The following is a 21,079-nucleotide window of genomic DNA, read 5'->3' as shown; positions in this document are numbered from 1 at the left end:
ACACGGCTCAGTACTACATGGTATGCACGATGTAACAGCACCCTGTCCACAGCGGACTGTCACCAATCAGCACGGCTCGGATCCCTGCTCGGATCTCGCCATGTCTGCCGCGTTCCCGCACCAAGAATTGCTGTCTGATGTACGCCACAACCGCACGATGCACGCACACGGCTGCAAACGGTGAAACCACATGCACTCGCTCACAATCGCTACCTCTCCCCACTGACCACGGTGCCTTCGCAACGTGTCGATAATCTTAGCAGCCCTCCTCTCAGTAATCCGTATCACGGCCCCACCCAGTTCATGCTTTGCCAAAATGAGCGTCGTCACACTCCCGAGTACAATGAGTAAGGGCGCCCAGATCAGGCACCAGGCCGCATGCGCAGAGACAAGTCCGCATGCGCCCAAATGGCTGGACTGCACACATACACCAAATGTTGAAATCCCAGCACCGGTATTTTTCGCAGCACGCCAGCGCCCTCCCCCGCCCTCCCCTCACACAAACAACAACCCCCATCCAACCTCGCTCATGCTGTAGGTTGTCCAATCACGGCGTAAATTATATTGAAATGTCGCTTCTCCGCCCCTAGGCTCACTGGGGGTCACTCATTCTCAAGCTCAAGCAATAACAAATACTAATACGTAGCAGTCGCGGTTTGTGCCAGTATGCTATGTTTTGCCAGCCACCAGCCACGGACCGGGGTGTTCCTGGGGGGCATCTCTCACGAAAAATGTTGCAGTACGGCATTCATAAAGTACAACGAGCAGCCTAAGGAGGTAATGACCTGCCATGAGCTATTCTTGAATCTTCCAAAGCGCATGCTGCCTAACAAAAAGCATGAGTCACCGCCGCCACTACCAAAAAATGCGACATGAATACCACTACCACACGCCGCGGCCCAACAATACGGATTCGCCCCCACCCACCCCAACACGCCTCAGCATCCCTCAGCGGCCGCCGCCGGCGGCACCCTGGCGACGCGCCATGCTCCGGGTGACCACACCACCCGCCGCCACCGCCGCGGCGCCGCTGCTCGCGAGCACTGCTACTGACGACGACGCGGTCGCTGCCGCAGCCGAACCGCGCTGAGCCAGCTTGCCGTTACTGCCCCCGCCGCTGCCTCCAGCCGCCGGCTCAGCGCCGTCACCGAAGACGTCCAGCTCAATCTGGTCATCCGACACGCCATCCGCGGCACCTCGCGACCCGAAGCCCGCCGCCGCCACCGCCGCCATGGCGTCGTGGCGGGCGCTGCCCGCCACGTCATCTCCGTACATCTGCCGCCGTACCGCCGCCGTCTGGCCGTACAATGCCGCCTGCTGGTCGCCGTGCGGCGCGTAGTGCTGCTGGAGCGGGTGGTGCTGCGCCGGGTACGTCGCATGCGGCTGCGCCGCCGCCGTGTCGGCTGTGTCGGCTGCGCCGCCGCCGGCGCCGCTGCCGCCGCTGCGGCTGCTGCTGCCTGAGGGGCTGGGGCTGGCAGGGCCGCGGCTGACTGACACGGCGCTGGGGGAGCCGCGCAGCACCGCACTGCCCCACTGAGGCAGCTCCACGTGGCCGTTGCTGTGGTCGTTGGCGGTTGCGGCGGCGGCAGCGCTGGGGCTGGCGGCGTACAGTAGCGGGCGCACGATGGACCCGACCACGTGCTCCGCCGCCTCCAGGCTCTGGCGCTGTGAGATGCAGAACGCGTGGCGCAGGTTGGGATGCCAGGTGGCCTGCGAGGGCAAGAGCGGGGTGGGGTTCAAGGAATGCCCCGGGACGTAAAAAGGAATGTAAAAACACATAGCAGGACACGCTAGGGCCTGGGTGAAGAAGCATCACATGGGCATGCCCCGCAGCTACACCGCACCGCCCTGACAACGCGGGGCAGCGACGTTCCATCCGCACATACCGACTCACGCACCCGTACGCAGTCACACGCAGGGACAGACAGTCACGCACGTACGCAGTCGCCACACACACACACGCCTCTGACTCGCCCCCCTTTTTCCGGGCATTCATATAGTTAGTGGGATGCGTGTTGGGTCGCTAGGTAGCATGCCTGTTGCACGCCGCCCCTCTTTACCGTTGCCATTTTGCATGCCCGTGACACTTCTGTGCTGCCGCCCTATGCTTTTCCGTCTCTCTCTCGCTTATAGGTAAGACTGGCTATGGACCGTGGACGAGACACCGGGGATTAGGCGTGCCCGGTAAACGTTGTAGCGCGTCGCCGACGCGGAGCATGGCAGCGCATGCGGGCGCACCTCGGAGACGAGGCTGAATGCCAAACGCCCGGGTAGGGGGTTCCAGGCAACATATGCGGGTGAGTATACTCAAGGTGACAACTGGGGCAACATCGACAAACGCGGAGCTCGGTAACCGGCGTTGGTATTTGTTGGTAACTGCGCGCGCGTGTATGGCGGAATTTTGTTCCGTTTGATTCTTTGTTTAACACACACACACACACACACACACACACACACACACACACACACACACACACACACACACACACACACACACACACACACACACCTGCAGCCCCGGCACGTGCTGCAGCATGTCGTCGTACTGCCGCCGCGACAGCCACGTGTCGTGCTCGCAGCCCATCACGTGCAGCCGCGACCCCAGCTCGCCCATGAGCGCCCAGTCCCACGGCTGGGACAGCTCCTGTACGGCAGGGCGGCAGCAGGGCGGTGGCGAGCGCGAACGCATGTAAGTCGTGAAGAACCAGACAGCCACAGCGCTTGACTCTCAAGCGTCTTATAGCTGCCCACAAGCCTGTTAGCCCCACAACAAACCGCACACCAGAACCCTCTGCCCCGCCCTTGGGTTACTGGGTAACAACCCCTCCCCTCTCCCTCTCCCCACCCCTATTCGATGGGCCCAGGCATACCACCCCTCCCCCTCCCCCTCCCCCTCCCACACCTTGAACTCGTGTCCGGCCAGGTAGAAGGCGTTGCGCACCACGTGCCGCGTCAGCAGCCGCGCCGTGAGCGACCGTGCGTCCGGCTCCATGGACGCGTTGAGCGCCACGAAGCCGCGCCGCAGCGCCTCCGGCAGTGCGTTGACGGCGGCGCCCACCCAGCCCAACAGTTCGTAGTAGGGCGCCAGCATGCGCAGGCGGCGCTGGCGGGAGTTGCCGGGGAAGTTGGTCTCGAAGAAGGGGAACACGGCCACCATCTGCGCGGCGTGGCGTGTGTGCGATCATACGGTATGGCGGCAGCGTGTCAACCGGGGCGGTTGGAGTAAGGACTTCAAGTGGGTGGCTTCGCAACGCCAGGGTCGGGTGGTGTTGCAGCGAAGTCCCTGTGCGCTTGCGCGCGATTGGCCCGCCCCTTCAGACACAGCCCGCACTCATGTTGCTTTGCGCAGCCGTGGGAACGATTCGTGTGCATCATCAGGAGCACGAGCGTGCCGTTACTGGTGTCTGCTTGGGTGGACGCACCTTGACGATGGGTGGCAGCCTGGCATCCGCGGCGAAGTAGGGCACAGCAGCCGGCGGGTGCGCTGACAGAGGGTTGGGTGTCGCCTCCTGCTGCTGCTGTTGCTGCTGGTTCTCAGCAGTGTCCTGCCGTCTCCTGAGGCCCTCCAGCTCAGCCACAGCCTGTCGGTATGAGCCAGCGACCACAATCTTTGACAGCCATGCCCTACTGCTCTCACCTTCAAGTCGGCCATTACTTCAGCGCATTGGACCAGCGGCCAGGAAGCAGTCTGGCATCCAGTCCGCACCCCAGCCCCCGAACCCCCGCCCCGCGCACCCTTATCATCATGGCCGCTCCAATGGAGTGCCCCACCAGCACCACCGGCGGCCGCCCCGGCAGCAGCACGTGCTCGCGCAGGAAGGACACCTTGTGCGAGATCTGCTCCTGAAGGCTCCACACCTGTGTTTGGAGGTGTGGTAGTGGCGGCGACGTATGGAAGGAAGTGGTTGGGAGAGCGGTTTGCAAACTCGGATGGGTAGGGGACTGGCTGCGAGCTCCCCACCATGTGTCCATCTTGCATCCCCTAACCAGCGTGTCGCGTGTCATCTCAGCACCGCCCACCCTGCTGATCGGTCCCTGCTGTCCCCTCGCGCCACCCTTCCCAACCCACAGGCACGTGCAAGCGCACAGCGACTTACGGTGCCGGAGGGGTTGGGGATTTGGGGATCGTGCCCGGCGTGCGTCACTGCCAGCACGTCAGCCTCGCCTGGCGGGGCCAAGGACATGGGGACAGGCGTGGTGAAAACGTGAACGTACGGACAGCAGCCAGGCGAGCCCGCACCCGCCTGCCGCGCATCACCACTCTTCATGCCTGCCCAATGGACAGCTTACCGCCCAGCATGTCGTAGATGTTCCGCATGAAAGGCTGAAAGTAGATGGCGCTGCCGGGGTTACCGGGTATGACCACCACCTGGAGCCGAGGGGAGCCTGCGCGGGAGGGTCGCGGGTGGGAAGCGAAAGTCGTCTCCTGAGACCCTAGTCCGGCCAGAACGACTAGAATGAAGAGCCGGCTGGGATAGTTATGTAGGTATGCAGCTAGCAGGCAGCACCAGGTGCGGCAAAGGGCCAAGGAAACGGCTACAGAAGCTTTTAGAAGGATTGGGTCGCGGTTCTTGGCGAAGTCCAGCAGCCCTGCCAGCACTTCCGAACGCCAAGTGAAACAGCGAAGACGCGCTGAATTCGGGAGTTGATTCCCAGCACCGTGATATGCGGTGGCACCTTCGCCTGGCAAAGTTAGCTCCCTCGTGCTTACCTGAAGCTGCGGTTATGCCCAGCAGCTCTGTCGGTAGTCCGTGAGCGGTACATATCCTACGCCACACGACGGTGCTAGAGAAAGTCATTCTGGAAGAGAATTGCCCTGGCGCGGCAAGCAAAGTGCGCCAACCGCTCGCGCTGAATCAACAGTAGGTTGCACGATGTATACAAGCTTCTATGCAGGCATACGCGGCCACTTCCGAATTCCGTGGGCAAAGACTTCATCCCGGCTGAATCCATGCATTCAGCGACAACTTGTCGCACATCATTTGCTTCCTGCAAACCAGTTGCTACTACATTATTACAATCCTGTGCGCGCAATACTGGTTGAAACAGAGAGAGTACTAAGAAACCCGGTTTGCGTGCTTCTTCAATTCTATGTGCATATACGTAAAGCCATAAACATTCAAGCACAAATACAAATCATGTCCAGGCTTGGTGCGGCCGTTCGCGCGTTATCGGGCTTGCAGCACCTCCGAGCTTGTGCTGAGATGCCCGCATGTTCAGGCCTACATGCACACGCAGATCAGCAGTCTAGCCTGCTTCAACTCCTTGCACAAAGAAAGGGAGCGTACTCTGGACGGCCCGACATCAATCAGCAAAGTCGTGGCTTTGCCTCCAGCGCTGGCAGCGACAATTCCAGTAGCGGCCAGCAGGCAGCGGGGCTAGAGTCGGAGCGGTTAGCGCCGACAACGCGGCTGCAAGACCTGGTCGCAGGTGAGGGGTGAAGCCACAGTGCCAACACGCCCACCAGCCCGGCCCAACGGAATGCCCTAGTTGTCTACACATGATTGCAGCACACTGCACCTAAGTAGGTTGCACGGACAATCCTCTGCCCCCACTGCGGGGTCAGCACGCCCGCAGCGGTCTGAACTCGCTTAGCGTGAGCCCTCACGAGCCTTCCACGCCTCCCAACACATTGGCACCGCGCCTCACGGCAACCCATCAAAACCATCTCACCCACCGCCACCCCTCGCACATATACATAGGCGCGACGGAGCGCATCGCGCAGAAGCAGGTGGGCACGCTGGGTCAGCTGCCGGAGCAGCTCGCGGCGGAGGCCGCCTCCCTGGAGCACCAGCTCGCCAGCAGCTCCGGCCGCAGCGGCCACACACACGACCTCGACGGCGCGGGCGCACTGGCGGACCGCTTGGCGTCAGCCGCAGCCGCAGGGGGCCCCGATGGCCGAGCCGGCGGCGCCGACGGCGCCGCCGTCACGGCCGGCCAGCGGCTGCTGCACAACAAGTATGGGTATGCGGCGCTGGGCGGAGTGGTGCCCGACGGCGGGGAGATGATGGCGGCGGCGGGGCCGGCGGCGGTGCTGCGGTCGGTGACGGCGGCGCAGCCGCGGCTGCACCCGCGCCGCCGCTTCCAGCCGGGGCAGACATATGAGCCGCAGGCGAGGAGGGCGGGAGGGGGGCGGGAGGGGGGGCCGCAGGGCAGGGGTGCGAGTTTGGGATGCGAGGCGGCGGCAGGCGGCAGCTGTGGACATCGGTGCACTATGGTGCTCAACCGGCGGTTCATATCTGCACACAGCTTCGATCTTGAGTTGCTTCACACAGACTTATGTCCACTTTGCAGAGCATGCCGTACACCCTTTCAGAAAGCAAACGAAAGTGTCGTATGTGCGGCCGCCCTGCGCAGGACCTCAACCCCTACTCCAGCGCCTCGCCCGAATCGCGGCAACGGGGTGTGGGGGTGGCGGTGCCGCGGCCCTCGGTGGCTGAGGTGCTCGAGGTGCGTGGGGGGCTCGCGGCGCGTGATGTGGGGGCAGGGGCTGAGGGAGCCAGCAGTGGGCATAAGTCTTGGGTGGGCGATACCCAACTCCCAACAGTTTGCAAGGTGCACCGGGCCCGGCGCAACCAACCCACAGTGTGCACTCACGCCTGGCAGCTGATGTGCATGTGGAAACGAGCCAAGCGGAACCACGAGTGTGTGTGCCACGTACGAAACGTGTGCATGTGTAAGACATTGTGCACGCTCACGCAAGCTCGTTATCTGGGCTTCCCTGCTTGCCGGCTGCCCACCCCTTGTAGAAGGCGGACTACAAGAATGTGGCCTTCCTCACGCGCTGGTTCCTGTCGCCCGCCGGCCGCCTGCTGCCGCGCCGCCAGACGCGGCTGCCGGTCGCCGTGCACAAGTGAGCACGTTGGGCCGTTGGTGTGGGTTGGGATGGGTGTGTAGGGGGGCGGGCTTGGGGCGAGGGGGCGATAGCTAGCTGATGGCGGGCGTGTTGTTGTTTGGCACGTTAGCGCTGCTTGTTTTACGGTAACCAAAGTCAGTCGAGCGGCAATAGGGGAACGCCTGGTGTCCCCCGATCTGTGGGCGTGTGCTGGACGCTCCCCCGGGGCCGCCACCCCTGCCCTGCGATGCCTACCACCCCCTGCACATGCGTAACCACAAACATGTGAACCCGTTCCGCCACCCACGTGTGGCAGGCACGTGTCACGCCAGGTGCGATTGGCGCGGCACATGGGCCTCATTGCCGGCGAGGCCCGGCTGGACAAGACGCACGTGCAGGCGCTGCGGGAGGTGGAGGCGGCGCAGCTGCTGGCGGGCAGGCTGGTGGCGGGGGCGGAGGCGGGGGCACAGCAGCAGGCGGCGGCAGGCGCGGGGGCGGGGGCGGGGGCGGCGCCGCGTCAGCGCTACAATGAGCTGTTGGATTTCGGGGCATAGAGGGGGTCCAAGTGTTTGTGTCCGTGTGGGTTGGAGCAGGTTGGAGGTTGGACACGTTCTTACCGGGTGGATATTGCGAGGCTGCGCTAGGCAGGTGCGACGGACGTATTCAGCGCAGGTAGGACGGGGAGGAGGACAGTGGATTGGCCCTAGCAATGTGGTTGCTGGCAGCTTTTGCTTTTGGGTGGAGCAGTAGAGCTCCGCGAGCAATGACAGCCCGCTCAGTGCGGGAGCACAACCGCTGGGGAGGCGTTTTGGAAGGGTTCCACCGAATGGTTGGCACAATGCGGCACAATGGTCGTCTAAAGTTGCGCATGATAACTATAATTGTTCTTGAACAGTCACTGGATAGCTTCAACCAGGCTCGCACGCTGCAGCAGTAAACTTCATCACCTCAGGCTCAGCTACCTCAGGCTCAGCTACCTAAATTGTGGGCCGCAATGTGTACTTCAGAAACCAAGTTGCACCAAGAAAGCAGCGAAGATGACTTCTTTGGCGCGGATAGCGACGGCGAGGGCGCGGCGGGCGATGAGCAGGAGCTCAAACGCGAGGGAGCGGCGCGGCACCAGATATTCTATAACGTGAGCTTGTTGCGCCGAGAAGAATAAGCTCTGGGCAACACTTACCAGGGCCAGCCCTCGCTGCCTCTCGCTGCCAAACCCTGATGCCACTGCGGTCGCCTCCCTCACCTGACGCGGCTCTTCCCCCACTTGTTGGTAACCCTGACAGTCAGGATACCGCGACGGCCTAGATGAGGGAAAGGAGCGCTCCCTGCAGCAGGGTTTCAATATTGGTGAGCACGCACACTGCAACCGGCCGTGACTGCGAGGCCAGTGCCCGTCAGGCCCACCGGGTGCCCACAAGCCCCCGACTTTACAAGCCGGCTGCCTCACACCTTGCCTCTTTGACGTTGCAGGCTTCCGCGAGGGAGCTCTGGCAGGATTCGAGTGGGGCATGTTGCGGGGCGCGGCCAAGACACTGGCGGTGTTCGATGGCCAGGCCGCAGGCACCCGCGGCCTCCATACGCAGGTGCGAAATGCAGTCTGCATGACGCATCCCACACTATGTCCACCCTCGGTATGTTGACCCCAACCCGCATACAATACACAGCGAGTCACAGCGCTGACCTGCTGACCAGGCGGCAGGGGTCTGTAGAGCGCCTGACACATCGCACGTGCCTAACAAGGGAGATGTGGTTTCAATGCCCTGATGACACATGCAGATTCAGGAGCTTGAGGCGACGGCGGAGGTGCCCCCGCGGGCGGCCATGCTAGACATCTTCCGCCGCATCCTGTCACAGCCCATGCCCGTGCCCGAGCAGCAGGCAGCCGCGACGGGGGCCGCAGTGGCGAGTGCGGGCCCGGCCGCCGCTGCGGAACCAGCGAGCAGCACAGCAACCGAGGGCACACAGACGCGCAGCGCACAGGAAGATGCGGGCGAGGCGGATGAGGAGGAGAATGGGGAGTATGGGGAGGATGATGAGGACCAGGAGCAGGCGGCGCGGGAGGCGGCTGAACTCGCAGAGGCCTTCCGCACGCTGGCCGCTTCCTCCACATCATCTCGGCCTGAGGCTGCATCCGCTGGGGCTTCGGGGTCACGCGGTGTTGGCGAGGTGACTGCCAGTGCGTCCGGACAGGGGCCAGCAGGCGGCAGCGGTGCCAATGGCGGCGGCAGCGGGGGCGGAGACGGCGTGGAAGCGTCGGGCGCTGGTGAGGGCGCGGCCGGGGTGGTTCGGATTCGGGCGCCGCCGCCGCAGCTGGTGCCGCCCGACGCGGCGGTGATGGCACTTCCTGACATGGCGGCAGTCAGGGCAAGGGTGCGGCGGCGGCTGCAGGAGCTGGTGCCTGGGTTGCAGCTGGAGGGGCCCGGGCTGGGAGAGGGGGTGGAGGTGGAGCAGGCGAGGGTGCAGGAGGCGGCGGCGGCGGCGGTGGGTGCGCAGGTGCAGTGAGATTGGCACTGGGGAGGGTGATGCTGGAGGCAGGGTGGGGCGCTAGCTTGGAGCTGCCACATTGGCAGCGTACTAACGTCGCATGCATGAACTCGCGGCCGCCACCGCAACTTAAACTTTATAAGCTTGACGGCATTATGTTTGCTGACATGCTGACATGGTTGACGACGTCATGAAAGGAAATATTGGTGACGGCGGGATACGGCTCATGCGCGTGTGCAATTGCGTCGCTGAGGAGCTGGTGACAGGAGGTCCTGTTGCAGTGGAGAGGCAGCGTGGTGCACGGCATCGGGCGGCGGCAACGATTCACTTGTCCCCCATACAGTTACAGTTGCAACTCAGTTGCATGTTGTGTTTCTGTCGGTCAGGCCGCCTGCAGTTTAATTCCTTCGCCCTTCTTACTCCTTGAGCCTCCGTGCCTCAACACCACCTCAGCAGGCACGGCAACTGCCCCTCACAATGCACACCAATCACGACACATGACAGCACACCCATGAAAGCCCCACCAATGTACCGAAGCCACGCATACCTTCAGACTCACTTCCGCCGCAGCAAACACTCTCTCAAAGCCCTCTGTACATTACTCAGCCCGACGCTGTCTCCTCACAGTCAATGCACATTCGGATCCACAATTATGAGCAACAGTCCGCTTGTCCTGTTTGCCGCACCCCTGCCCAGTGCGCCCACTTGGCTGGGTCCATGCACCCATCATCACTCGGTCTCTCTCACTCACTCTCTCACTCCCACACTCTCAGTCGCTGCGCGCCATCTCCACCACCAGGAAGTGCGCGCCGGTGCTCCCCGCCGTGATGCTCAGCGGCGCCGGGGCGGCCTCGGAGCCGCCGCCCACGATGCGCGCGCCGTCGCGCATGCCCAGCTTCTGGTCGTTGACCTGCATGTCGCCTGTTGCGGGCGTGGGCGTGGGTGTGGGCATGGGTAAGGGTATGCGGGCAACATCCACAGTTCGGGGTAAGCTGGGTGAGTGAAAGAGGCGCCTCAACACCAGACCCATTAGCCTTCCGCCTGGCACAAATGCCGCATCCATGACTCCTCCGGCACCCCCACATCCCGCATTGCAATCCCCCCCCCCACGCGCGCGCACCCCCACACCCTGACCCTGGACCCACCCTCGATGCAGATGAGGTAGGCCTGTCGCCGCGGCCCCAGGCTCAGGTCAAAGCGCGTGCCGGCGTCGCTCTCCGAGACAATCACATTGGCGTCCTGCGGAGGTATACAACAAGTGTTACAATACTTCATTGTGAGCAGGAGGCACCGGTTCTGGGCTTCGATAGCCGCACTCCTCATTCTCAACCTAGCTCATGTCAGCACCGCAGCGCGCCTGTTGGTCCCACACGCGGCGCCCTCCACAGCCCGGCACACGCCCAGCCCGCCCCAGTGGCACACACAAGGTGTGCACCCACCCACCCACCCAACCACACCCGCCACCCGCCCACCTGATGCAGGCTGATGGAGTGGGGGCTGTGCAGCTGCGGCCAGGCCGGCGCGGGCCCGGTGCCGCCCAGGATGCGCAGCAGGCGGTTGTGCCGGTCCGCGCGCTCGTAGCGGGTGCTGCCGTACTGAGGGGCGTGGCCGCGGCGGTCGGGGGTGAGCCAGATCTGGAGGAACCGGCACGTCTCGTCGCCGTCGTTCATCTCCTGTACACGTACGGCAGGGGATGACAAGACCAAGGTAAGGGCTTGACCCAAGGCGTGAGGGGATTCACGAGGTCGATGTGGCGGCCAAGCATGGAGTGTCGAAACGGTGCCATGTGCCTGGTGTGAGGCCGTGACCTCACGTTCCACCTCAGGGACGGCTATTCCCCAGGTATGATGCATGCCGATCCGCACCCACCGAGTGTGTGACGCCAGTGCCGGCGCTCATGTACTGCACGCAGCCGCGCGGCAGTGCCTCCCGGTTGCCCATGGAGTCGGCGTGGCTCAGCTCGCCGCTCACGATGTAGCTGAAGATCTCGGCGTCCCGGTGCGGGTGCGCGCTGCGCGGGTGCGGGGGTTGGGGGTCGAGGCAAGGGTTGGGGAAGGATGAGATCGCGGGTGCGGATGTGCGCGTCAGAGGCGGAGGCGGAGGTGGTGAGCAAGCAGGTAGCTGCTGCTGCCACTGCTGCCGACACCCATACCCACACCCACGTCCACACCGACACCCACACCCACGTCCACACCCACACCTAGCTACTGAATCACTCACCCGAAGCCAGCCTTGGCTTTGACCAGGTCGTCATTGAGGACCCGCAGCGCGCCGAAGTTCATTTTCTCATTGTTCCAGTAGTCACTGCACGTGTGTGAATGAGAGCATAATGGGAGGATGCATGTTACGCGTGAGAGAATAGCGGCGAAGGTGAGGGCAGCATCGGCAGCATCGGCAGCGTTAGGCCAGACTCACGCAAAGCTGAAGTGGAAGCGGCTCTCCAGCCACCAGGTGGGCTTGGACACGTGCAGCCCACCTGTGTGTGTGTGTGTGTATGTAAGAGCGGGGCGGGGGCGGGTGAGGACAGCGCGGGAACAGGGACAGGGCAGCCAGAGGCGGCAGCACGCAAGCACCAAGCAGCATCACGCGCAACACCAACTGACTTGAGCACAATTTCTCGCCGCCTCAGGGGCTTTCATAAGGGTAGGGAGTATTATGCTCACCCGCTACACCCGGCCGGACTGCACGACACTGCAAGCTATACGCACAACGGACAATATGAAACGACTTGCCTTGTGGCACTAGAGTCACGCTCGCCATGGGGCCGGCAGCACCAGCCGCAGACGACTGGGCGGCCGCGTGGGCGGTCGCGGCTGTGCGCAGGGCCCTGTGCGGCGGAGAGGCCTCGTTGACGGGTGCCGCGAATTGTTTTGTGTTGAGGGAGGATTCGCTGCCCCTAGGTAATGCTAGGTATTGCAGCAGCGCTACGAAACCGCAAGCTGCTAGCAAGAGGAGCCCAACGTAGTTCATCGATTGCTCTACTTCCGGACTGCTGTTATATGCACACCTGAGGCGGTCCGTCCTCAGAAGCTGGGGCTGGAACTGCACAGAGGTGCTGCGAAGGGAAGCAAATTGCATGTGGAAAGAAAGCCGAGGCGGGTTACGCAAAGCAGACTCGTGCGTACGGTGTTGGATTTGCTCTGTTAGTTGATTGTATGGAAATATGTTTATGCAAGGTGGGGCGTCCGGGGAGGGCTTTTCTACTCGTGCGGGGATAGCGCAATGGGGGCAAGTCATAGCCGGACCCCTGGCGAGTAACCCTGGACGATCGCCCCGTCCTGCCCCGACTCTCGCCGGAAAATACATTTTACTTTCTCTCAGGTCCCTTTACATTTGGCAATGCCTTGCCGAATAGTTGAAGTGCCGCGTAGACAAACAAACGCGAAGTAATAAGGTGGGCATGCAGGCCGTTTCACGCCCAGCAGCGCCCGGCATCGGTCAACTTCCGAGCCACCTCGACGAACGCTCCAGACATCCCACTGCGCATATAGCGAGCTCCTGCAGGTGTGCCTTTCCCCTGCTGACGCATTCTTCCGCATGTAACTTGCCGTTGGGGTCCCTAGCCAGCCTCAATCCCGCGCCCACCAGCGCAGGAACGCCTCAAAGCACTATGCAATCCCTCGGCGCCTTCCAAACCCCCGCCCCGCCACTGCCGCCTCCCGCGTCGCTGTCACTGCCTGGCGACTTCGCCGATGCTGCCGCCGCCGCCGCCCGCGCGGGATCTCCCTGCGCCACCACCTGCGCCTGCGGCAGCGCCACCGCCCGCGGCTGAGCCTTCGCCTCCCAACCGTGCTTGGATGTGTAGAACGCCGCGGCGTTCACAAGAAGAATGCCCTGCACGCGAACAGTACACGGCGGCGGCAGGGATGCAGTGCTTGAGAACAGATCGTTCCCTTACTACAGTACCGGATGCGCCATGGGGTTATTTGCACATTGTCGCCCACCGTGCGGCGAGCATTTTCACCACCCCCATACCACCCTCGTGCCGCCACTGACCTAGCACTCCTGCACACTGCATCCCACCCGCCCCTACCCCCCCCCCAACCTAAACACACACACACGCACACGCCTCACCTCCGGCGCTGCGGGGTGCGGCACGCGGTACTCCCCCACCGCCTCGTGTATGTGGCCGCACACCCACAGCCGCGGCGGCCGCCGCAGCGCCTGCGCGCATGCGGGACAAGCGCGTCGTTGTTGGTTGGACACGCTGTGCGAGTGGCATGTGCGCAACTGGTAGTTCGGGAGGGACGAGCGCAAAAGCACATAGCGGGGCAGCACGCAGTACAGCACAGCAACGCACCACTACCGAGGCATCATGCCCTTACGCTTGCACTCACAGCCGCACGCGCCCGCCCCCAGCCCGCTGCCCCCCACCAGCACTGCTGCCCCCCACCTGCACTGCCGCCAGAAGCTGCTTGTCACCCACGTGGGAGCCCCGCGTGAGGTCGCCGTACCCGGCCGGCGGCGTGTGCGTCACCAACACGTCAAGCTGCGGGGTGGGGTGGGTGGGGGCAGGGGAGGAGCAGGGAGCTGTCGTGCTGTAAACGCACCAGCAAGTGCAGGAGCACGTGCAGCTGCCTTTCAAATAGGACACGGGGCGCACGACACGCAAGTAGCGAAGTGCATAGACGATCCGGCTCCGCGTTGCAACCCTAGTCACAGTCACTTGACATGCCCCATGACATGACCATGCATGTTATTCTTACCTCCAGGTCGTGGGGCAACAGCCGAGCCCAGTGCGCCTTGCCCTCTGCCTCACTCTCAATCTGCAGCCGCAAAGCATTGCAGCACCCGTGAGGACCGTAGACACCACGCAATCGCAATTAAAGTTCAAGCACGCCTGAAGCCGCCAAGCGCCATGCGCCCCGTGCGGCAGTCTGCATCTTCGACTGCGCCTGTGGGCCCACAGGCCGCCGGGAGCACAGCGCGCACCTGCCACACGCCTGCGTACTCGGGGGACCAGGGCGAAGCCAGCAACCTCAGCCCGCCCACCTCCACCACCTGTGGAGCCGCGCAACCAACAGCACACGTGTGCGTGTGTGTCAGGTGCCGCAAGCTGACGTGCAGTCGGTGTGGACGCCCCACCAACACAAAGTCACAAAGCACGCATGCGGTTGTATTGCTAACTAAATCTAAGCACGCAAAGGGCAGAGTGTAACAAGACCCGCAGCTGCGCGAAACACCCATCCCAGAAACCCCACATGCGTGCGGATGGTACCATGCAAACAAATGGCAACAGATTACATCAAGAAGCGCGCAAAAACCGTAGCACCCGAGTGAACCCTGTGCGCCATCACCAGTGATCGCGGCGAGGCAATGTTCCCGGCGATATGGCACCCAGCCCCCCAAAGCACAAGACAAAGCACGCATGCGGCTAACACTCAGGCGCCCGAGGCACCAGTATACGGTAAGTCGCCCGCTGGAGGGGCCGGGCAATACGCTCAGTCGCGTTGTTGGAAACCGGGTCCCTGTCCCGCACACACCTTGTCGACGACGACTGTGGCCCCTGCGATAGACAGACTCTCCCCCGCCTCGAACGCAGCACGGTCCATGTTCCTGTCGCAATGCAAGCCGGTTTACGTTAGGTACATGCGGCATTGCGTGAGCTGAATAAGTGTTTGCAAGACTGCACGGACGGGTGGGTTGAGTTTGAACGGCTGGATCATGGGTGGGCAAAGACATGGCGAGGCGCTCATATGGCTGTCGTACGGCTGTCGTACGGCGGTCCCCTGGGGCGCGACAGCCTGCCCTTGGCATGTCGGCTGAATCCACACATGCACAAGCAACAGGCACTACAGGTGTACGGTTATGGCGTACCATTTCTGCAGCGCCGTACATACAGTTGGAAACAAGGAAAAGAGCTGGGAAGCACGCCATGCCGGGCTAGCGTGTCCCAAGCCATGCCGGGCTAGCGTGTCCCAAACGGTCACACCCACCCGAAGCCGACCACCTTGTGCGGGTGCGGAAGCGAGGCGAGCCAGCCCTCCAACAGCGCAACGTCGCGCTTCTTGTGCCGCAGCTCGATATCCCCCGCTATCACCAACACATCGCCTACGGTGGCGGGAGGCAGGTAAGGAGGTCTCACACGTGTCTAGGCATGTCGAGCCCAGAGCCCCGCTGCCCAAGCTGCTACCTCCCCTGCGCTGTGCACGCGGACCTGGCAGCCCACATTCCTTAGGTTGAGGCGGCGTACCTTGAGGCACGTCTATGCAGTGCCGGAGGTACAGACCGTGCATATCCGATACCGAAACCACGGTAATCGGAGGCTTGTTGTCGGCCATCTGGGAGCACGGCTGTTGGGACTTCTGACTCTGAGACTGGTTTGTACGGGCCCTTCACCCCGTGGTGTGTCCGCGGGAAGCAACCCTGGAGAGCGTGCTGCAAGGAACGCTTGATGATGAGAGCCGCCTGCAGCACTCCCTTTTGTAGTCGCAGTTTGTATTTGTGCGCGATCCTTGTGCTTGGTGGAATTCGGCAAACTCCAGACACTTCACGTACGAGGCCCGGTAAGATGTTCTCTAGATGTACTGTGATGAAAAATTAATGTTTCATAGCCGCGCGCAGAAGGTCGTGAGGAAGGCGCGTACCTTTCGATAACCTTGGCAACTACAGTATAAACAGCACGTCTGAATTATGTACACCTATTCTGCCAAAAAATGCTTTTTATAAGCAAAGTATGGAGGCAGAGGCGACTGGGGAGGCAACTGCCGGCACACGTCGTGCCTCGATCCGGTGCACACGCGTGATGCCCCTCGCTCCTTCCGACCCCTGCCTTTTCCTAGGCGCCGGTCGAGACTGAACAGCGCGTTGGCGTGTCCTTTGGTGCAACGACCCGCCTTAACTACTTAACACGCGGTGACGCGGGCCAGGAACGTGGGAGGCCCTCGCTGTCTCACCACATGTCTCGCCTTGGTACCTGCCCACACACCGTCGCCGGCCGGCACTCCCTCCCTCTTGGCGCCCCAACTAGACCTCACAGTGGCCAAGATTTATTGAAGCGCGGACGAAGGATAGGCTGGATACCGTAATTTACATTTCGGAAGTTGTCCGAGGCCAAACCGCGCCAAAATGCGATAGCCGTCTCTAGGCTGACATCGCGCGCCCAGATGGGGCAACTCGCTCATCAATTGGTGTTCTTATGCTCCCTCGTCGTCCCCAGTGTCCGTTGGATGAATGGGACGCGCCGCCATGTCATCTGCTCTCAACACACACGTCTCATGCACCTCGCCCCCGCGCTCCCCCACGCATGCATGGCCACAGGAAATCCTTCCTCTTGCACACCACACCTTGCACACACGGTAATCAAATGGGCTTGCACACATACCGGCCCCACATGGGTTCGTTTCCATCTGTTGTTGCCTTTTGCCGCTGCACCTTGCCTTCCTTGAGTTAAAAACCATCAAGTCGGGTCACACACACTACACTGATGCACCAAAACGCTTTCTCACTATTCGCCTCGACCGACGCTCCGAGTTACTCTACCCCGAGCTGCGACGCGGTAAACTGCCACAGGGTGAAACGGGGGAAGCCCACTGCGCAACATACAGCAGTTCCCGGAAACGATGAACCCAAAAACCCGTAATCTTCCGCAGCCACACTACGTTCACGTTGGACATCGCAGTACTGCAACGTACCACTGGTTGCTCGCGTGCTATACATGAAATGACAAGGGTACAGTATACGTCAACACAATGTCCGGCCCAAACCGTTCTTCCGTCCGGCCACCACACGCAGCGGCACATGACGTTCACGGAGGTCGTGGTTACGCGACCCGACCGGCACGAAACACATATGACACTCCCGCACAAAACGATAGTGCGTACATCAACCGAGGTATTGTTATGCAAAAGGTCAGACACAGACACGCTACGAGTCAAAAAACGCGACACATACATCTTGTAACTTCCCATGTCAGCGCACGAGCACGATGTCCCACCATGGAGGACAGGCGCAGTTATGTTGGTTTGTTTAGTCTACCTGAAGCTCGTGCCACAACGCGAGAACCAGCCTCCACTTACCGCCCGTCGTTCGAAGACGTCCGCACCGGTGCATTCTCACTCGCGGCGGTGTCATAGCCCTTGCACTGATCTCCACAGCCCAACTTCCGATCAAGCAGCTTCAATATTGGCTAGAAATAAAGAATGGGCTAACCCGTACCAGTCCCAAACTCAGACGCTCCTCACGGCACCGCTCGCCGCGCGCAGCGCCGCCGGCGCACACGCACCGTCGCGGACGGCCTGAAACCCGAACAGCCGCCTCGTGTTGGCGACCTGCCGGAACAGCCCCGACCTGGGGTCTCCCAGCAGCACCCGCCCCTTTGCCAGCACGTACACGTCTGTGTGCTCCAGGAACACAGGTAGCTCCTCAAGTAGCGCCGGCTCTGCGCGCCGGCCCAGCCCGTCACCGCGCCACAGCATGGTGAAGGTGTTGCCGCGCTCCTGCGCCGCGCCGCCCATGCGTGTGACCTGCGCCAGCGACCGCGCCGCCTCCAGCTGCTGCATGATCAGCACCTGCTGCTGCTCCGGCACGTCCAACATGGCCACATGCAGCGCAAGTGCGCCCGCGCGCGACGCCTCCGCCACCACACACTCCACCAGTGCCGCCACCGGCACGTCCTGCCGCCCCTCCAGCACCAGGCTCGCCACCGCGCCGCCCGTGTACATCTCCACGAAACGATTCGCCGCCGCCAGCGCGTGCGCGTCCTCCATGATCAACACCCAGCGCTCAAACAGGCGGAAGGGCGCGGCCAGCATCGAGCCCAGCGTGGGCGGACGCGCAATCCGCACAGCTTTTGCCGTCACCGCGGACGGGTCGTTGCTGCTACTGCTACCGCCGACGGCCTGCCAAAGGGCCCCCAAGCTGTACTTGATCCTCGCCCACAGGCCCTTCGCCTGCTCCAGGAAGATGTTCGGGTTATGGAAATCTGGGTAGCGCCGCGTATCCGGCAGCGCCGGCATCTGCTCATTGCACAGGTAGGTGGCGGACTCGTGGGGCTCGGTGGCCACCGCCGCCGCCACGGTTTTGCCGTCCGCGACCGTCGGCACCGCTGCCGTTATCGTGGCGGCGCCAAACTTGCGCATGAGCACGTTGCGCTCCAGCTCATCCAGACCGCCATCGCGGAAATCACGGATCTGGTTGCTGAAGGTGGAGCCGCTGGAGGAGATGAAGGAGGCGGCCTGCATGCAGATGGCCTTCTCCACCATCTGCACCATCAGCGCGTCGTCCAGCGGGATGGAGCGCAGCCACTCCGGCAGCACCTCCACGCCTGACGCCGAGGCCAGCGCCTCGCCGTCCCCGGCCTGGCTGGTGCCGCTGCCGAGGATGTCGCCGCCGGCGCCCGGCGTGGCTCCGGCCTGCCAGCGCAGCAGCTCGCTGACCACGTCCTCCCAAAACAGAACGCGGCCACTCACGGCGCGGCGGAGCATCTGCTTCTCCCGCTCGTCTGCGTTGGTGGACGCGTACAGCGTGTTGAGGCCGTGCTGCGCCAGCGTCTCATTCAGCCACGCGCCCACCTCCGTCATGCTGTAAAAGCACTTGCGCGCCCCCGCGCAGTAGTAGAACCAGTCAGAGCGGCGCAGGTGCACCGCCATGTAGCGGCGCGTGCCGCGCAGCCGCATGAGCGGCTGGGCGCCGGGCGACGCCGCTACCGCGCTCGCCACAACGCTGTGCTGCGTGCCAGTGCTGAGCCGGCGTGTGTCCCCGGACAGCGGGATGAGCGTCTGCATGACTGCGTCCGCTGCGGCGGCGGCCTGCTCCGCCGGCATCCAGCCGCACATCTCCTCGGGCTGCGACACCGTCTCCGCCAGGTCCTTTACGTCCGGTAGCAGATTCACGCCAAACAGGTCCAAGAACAACAGCACCTGTGGAGTGGGGGCCGGGGCAGGGCAGAGAAGTTCGGCGCTGCGGGCAAGAGCGCCCACCACTGTCGGGCCCCCATCTCAGTTAGGCGTCGCCTGCGGCTGAGCAAGTCACCCCCCCTACAAGGTTACACAAACGCCCGGACACCCCTTGTCGCTTGAGCTGGCCCAGACCCCATACGCCCAACCAGGTCCACCAGCCCGCACAGCCTGCAGGCCACCGCCGCGAGCTCCGTGACCCACACCCTGCAATGCATTACCCAGTGCCCACACACCTTCTCGGGGCGATCTGCGAACGTTCTCTTCACGTACTCGAGCGGATAGGGATTGTTGTTGTTGATGCCCGCAACCGTAATGTTCGCGGGGTCTATCTGCTTGCAGCCCTTTATTGTTATACCCAGGTCGCGGGCGTTGGTGATGTCCTCGCGCCGCGCCCAGCACGTGTAGCCGCGATAATCTGCAGCAACCGCAAATCCATAAGGCGCCCGTAAGTTGCTTACTTAGGTGGGGTTTAGTGCAACCCCGCAGCAGTCCGTACTCCCACGTGCCATGACAGGTGAACAGGCGAGGCAGTCTTTCCCCATACCGTACGCTGCCACGCACCTGCGAGACTATAGCTCGTCTCCAGCTGCAAGAGCGCGCCATCCTCGCAGAAGGAGCTGGTGTCGCCGCCCTCGCTCTTAATCTTGTGGCTGCTTGCTGACTCGCTGCCGCCGCTCGCTACCGCATGCTCTGGCAGGCCCAGCCCCACCCCCCGGCACAGCTCCCCTCGGAACTCCTGGTACGTGACCGCCTGGTTGCTCCGCCTGTTTGTACGATGCGGTGACACAAAGGTGACAGCGTGCTTCAAAGTCAACCATGGGTGCTGGTCGTGCGCTTGTAGGCGGTGCTGTCAGCCTCACAAACCCAGCTGCCCGAGGGTCCAAGAGGCGTGCTCGCGGGTTCGTGCACGTTCGTGCAGTGCTCCCAAGACTCCAGCTCGTAGAAGCGTTGAACATACGAACTATCGCCGCGCCTTCTATATGTGTAAACAAGTGTTGTCACCTCGCGATGAACGCGCCCGAGTCCACCCGGATATCCCTCGGCGCTGAAAAACTGATCGCATCGCCCGCGCACCTGAAGCAGTCCAGGCTGACATACTTGGAGACGTCAACAACTGGCTCGACGTCCGTAAAAACGGGCAGCACTAGCACGCGCTGGAGGGCACGAGCAAGCGTGACGCCGTTCTTCAAGCACATCAATCTATTTGAGAACTGGCCGCGGTGGCATTGCACCATAAGGTACTTAGTTCCATCGCCCTCATCGAGGTCCAACAGGCCTGCAAGGACCGGGCAGCCCCAAGTTTAATAAGCAATGGCAGTCGGGAACACAGAGCAGGGTTTGGACAACCCCGACACGTTCAAACATTAGATGTAGATATAACACGTACCACGTTGCCTGGTCTTGAGGCTGACGGCGTGCAGCTCTGCACTAGACGTTGCTGCTGGGGCGCCATGCGCCCGCGTGACACTAAGCCAGGGCCGCTCTCCAGTAAGGAAAGGACCTAGGGTTGTCAACACGATGATTGAAGCTCCGATGAAAATGCAGCCCGCAAGGAAGAGCTTAAGCGTGTGAAGACGAAATGTGACTCCCCCACGACGGCTTCTGCGTGAGAACTGGCTAGAAGGTTGCGAGGGAAGGCCAGTATTCGTCATCATAAGATGTCGATTTTGGTTAGAATCCATGAAGAAAGCCCACTACTTGTGCCATTGGGACCTATGTTTGACTCTTGGCATGCCTGAGTAGCTTGCTAACAGAATGTTATGATGGCAACTTGTCAGGTGGAGTTGCATTTGGTGCTGCTGTTTCCAGGTCCGCGCCAGCCCTCGATTGCTGCATGGACTCCAGACACCGATTCCGGGGC

At 62.4% G+C, this 21,079-nt stretch overlaps 6 protein-coding genes across 6 annotated transcripts; 2 read left to right on the top strand and 4 right to left on the bottom strand.

Annotated features, from left to right (window-relative positions):
- Nucleotides 1-4,902, bottom strand: CHLRE_09g388319v5 (uncharacterized protein). The gene is made up of 8 exons (XM_043065461.1): nucleotides 4,712-4,902; nucleotides 4,291-4,386; nucleotides 4,098-4,165; nucleotides 3,736-3,858; nucleotides 3,423-3,581; nucleotides 2,903-3,157; nucleotides 2,510-2,644; nucleotides 1-1,710 (listed from the first exon to the last, which is right to left on the bottom strand). Exons 1-8 carry the CDS (start codon nucleotides 4,797-4,799, stop codon nucleotides 949-951), a joined length of 1,686 nt encoding a protein of 561 aa, XP_042921090.1. The 5' UTR covers nucleotides 4,800-4,902; the 3' UTR covers nucleotides 1-948.
- A 100-nt stretch (nucleotides 4,903-5,002) lies between these two features.
- CHLRE_09g388282v5 (uncharacterized protein) lies at nucleotides 5,003-7,748 on the top strand. Its single transcript, XM_043065460.1, has 5 exons — nucleotides 5,003-5,430; nucleotides 5,703-6,112; nucleotides 6,358-6,450; nucleotides 6,750-6,853; nucleotides 7,152-7,748. Exons 1-5 carry the CDS (start codon nucleotides 5,205-5,207, stop codon nucleotides 7,387-7,389), a joined length of 1,071 nt encoding a protein of 356 aa, XP_042921089.1. The 5' UTR covers nucleotides 5,003-5,204; the 3' UTR covers nucleotides 7,390-7,748.
- A 54-nt stretch (nucleotides 7,749-7,802) lies between these two features.
- Nucleotides 7,803-9,648, top strand: CHLRE_09g388245v5 (uncharacterized protein). The gene is made up of 4 exons (XM_043065459.1): nucleotides 7,803-7,970; nucleotides 8,119-8,182; nucleotides 8,306-8,418; nucleotides 8,612-9,648. Exons 1-4 carry the CDS (start codon nucleotides 7,830-7,832, stop codon nucleotides 9,335-9,337), a joined length of 1,044 nt encoding a protein of 347 aa, XP_042921088.1. The 5' UTR covers nucleotides 7,803-7,829; the 3' UTR covers nucleotides 9,338-9,648.
- A 2-nt stretch (nucleotides 9,649-9,650) lies between these two features.
- Nucleotides 9,651-12,463, bottom strand: CHLRE_09g388208v5 (uncharacterized protein). Its single transcript, XM_043065458.1, has 8 exons — nucleotides 12,327-12,463; nucleotides 12,052-12,146; nucleotides 11,735-11,795; nucleotides 11,540-11,623; nucleotides 11,189-11,330; nucleotides 10,792-10,992; nucleotides 10,465-10,558; nucleotides 9,651-10,240 (listed from the first exon to the last, which is right to left on the bottom strand). Exons 1-8 carry the CDS (start codon nucleotides 12,395-12,397, stop codon nucleotides 10,089-10,091), a joined length of 900 nt encoding a protein of 299 aa, XP_042921087.1. The 5' UTR covers nucleotides 12,398-12,463; the 3' UTR covers nucleotides 9,651-10,088.
- Nucleotides 12,464-12,634: 171 nt separating this feature from the next.
- Nucleotides 12,635-15,982, bottom strand: CHLRE_09g388171v5 (uncharacterized protein). The gene is made up of 8 exons (XM_001694864.2): nucleotides 15,513-15,982; nucleotides 15,256-15,370; nucleotides 14,803-14,875; nucleotides 14,252-14,320; nucleotides 14,026-14,085; nucleotides 13,713-13,808; nucleotides 13,394-13,483; nucleotides 12,635-13,153 (listed from the first exon to the last, which is right to left on the bottom strand). The coding sequence occupies exons 1-8, from the start codon at nucleotides 15,598-15,600 to the stop codon at nucleotides 12,920-12,922; spliced, it is 825 nt and encodes a 274-aa protein (XP_001694916.1). The 5' UTR covers nucleotides 15,601-15,982; the 3' UTR covers nucleotides 12,635-12,919.
- Nucleotides 15,983-16,336: 354 nt separating this feature from the next.
- Nucleotides 16,337-20,942, bottom strand: CHLRE_09g388134v5 (uncharacterized protein). Its single transcript, XM_001694863.2, has 5 exons — nucleotides 20,606-20,942; nucleotides 20,293-20,494; nucleotides 19,780-19,982; nucleotides 19,452-19,633; nucleotides 16,337-19,179 (listed from the first exon to the last, which is right to left on the bottom strand). The coding sequence occupies exons 2-5, from the start codon at nucleotides 20,412-20,414 to the stop codon at nucleotides 17,488-17,490; spliced, it is 2,199 nt and encodes a 732-aa protein (XP_001694915.2). The 5' UTR covers nucleotides 20,415-20,494; nucleotides 20,606-20,942; the 3' UTR covers nucleotides 16,337-17,487.
- Nucleotides 20,943-21,079: the final 137 nt, after the last annotated feature.

Source organism: Chlamydomonas reinhardtii, chromosome 9, assembly GCF_000002595.2.
Source record: "Chlamydomonas reinhardtii strain CC-503 cw92 mt+ chromosome 9, whole genome shotgun sequence".
Taxonomy (NCBI): domain Eukaryota; kingdom Viridiplantae; phylum Chlorophyta; class Chlorophyceae; order Chlamydomonadales; family Chlamydomonadaceae; genus Chlamydomonas; species Chlamydomonas reinhardtii.
This window is presented reverse-complemented; position numbering and strand designations above follow the sequence as displayed.

What these genes read in the sequence shown, in the direction of transcription:
- CHLRE_09g388319v5 (XM_043065461.1), bottom strand. Translation starts at nt 4,799, where the DNA reads ATGACTTTCTCTAGCACCGTCGTGTGGCGTAGGATATGTACCGCTCAC. An exon ending in TGGCCGGACACGAGTTCAAG is followed by an intron (nt 2,645 to 2,902) that starts GTGTGGGAGGGG and finishes CCTGCCGTACAG; the next exon opens with GAGCTGTCCCAGCCGTGGGA. An exon ending in AGCACGTGCCGGGGCTGCAG is followed by an intron (nt 1,711 to 2,509) that starts GTGTGTGTGTGT and finishes TTGCCCTCGCAG; the next exon opens with GCCACCTGGCATCCCAACCT.
- CHLRE_09g388282v5 (XM_043065460.1), top strand. Translation starts at nt 5,205, where the DNA reads ATGCCCGCATGTTCAGGCCTACATGCACACGCAGATCAGCAGTCTAGC. An exon ending in GCTGCAAGACCTGGTCGCAG is followed by an intron (nt 5,431 to 5,702) that starts GTGAGGGGTGAA and finishes ACATATACATAG; the next exon opens with GCGCGACGGAGCGCATCGCG. An exon ending in GGCAGACATATGAGCCGCAG is followed by an intron (nt 6,113 to 6,357) that starts GCGAGGAGGGCG and finishes CGCCCTGCGCAG; the next exon opens with GACCTCAACCCCTACTCCAG.
- CHLRE_09g388245v5 (XM_043065459.1), top strand. Translation starts at nt 7,830, where the DNA reads ATGTGTACTTCAGAAACCAAGTTGCACCAAGAAAGCAGCGAAGATGAC. An exon ending in GGCACCAGATATTCTATAAC is followed by an intron (nt 7,971 to 8,118) that starts GTGAGCTTGTTG and finishes TAACCCTGACAG; the next exon opens with TCAGGATACCGCGACGGCCT. An exon ending in GCAGCAGGGTTTCAATATTG is followed by an intron (nt 8,183 to 8,305) that starts GTGAGCACGCAC and finishes TTGACGTTGCAG; the next exon opens with GCTTCCGCGAGGGAGCTCTG.
- CHLRE_09g388208v5 (XM_043065458.1), bottom strand. Translation starts at nt 12,397, where the DNA reads ATGCAATTTGCTTCCCTTCGCAGCACCTCTGTGCAGTTCCAGCCCCAG. An exon ending in CTGAGGACGGACCGCCTCAG is followed by an intron (nt 12,147 to 12,326) that starts GTGTGCATATAA and finishes TCCGCCGCACAG; the next exon opens with GGCCCTGCGCACAGCCGCGA. An exon ending in AAAGCCAAGGCTGGCTTCGG is followed by an intron (nt 11,331 to 11,539) that starts GTGAGTGATTCA and finishes GCACCCGCGCAG; the next exon opens with CGCGCACCCGCACCGGGACG.
- CHLRE_09g388171v5 (XM_001694864.2), bottom strand. Translation starts at nt 15,600, where the DNA reads ATGGCCGACAACAAGCCTCCGATTACCGTGGTTTCGGTATCGGATATG. An exon ending in CCACAGTCGTCGTCGACAAG is followed by an intron (nt 14,321 to 14,802) that starts GTGTGTGCGGGA and finishes GCGGCTCCACAG; the next exon opens with GTGGTGGAGGTGGGCGGGCT. An exon ending in TGTTGCCCCACGACCTGGAG is followed by an intron (nt 13,809 to 14,025) that starts GTAAGAATAACA and finishes CCCACCCCGCAG; the next exon opens with CTTGACGTGTTGGTGACGCA.
- CHLRE_09g388134v5 (XM_001694863.2), bottom strand. Translation starts at nt 20,414, where the DNA reads ATGTGCTTGAAGAACGGCGTCACGCTTGCTCGTGCCCTCCAGCGCGTG. An exon ending in GTCAGCCTGGACTGCTTCAG is followed by an intron (nt 19,983 to 20,292) that starts GTGCGCGGGCGA and finishes TCGTACAAACAG; the next exon opens with GCGGAGCAACCAGGCGGTCA. An exon ending in TCGCAGATCGCCCCGAGAAG is followed by an intron (nt 19,180 to 19,451) that starts GTGTGTGGGCAC and finishes CCCACTCCACAG; the next exon opens with GTGCTGTTGTTCTTGGACCT.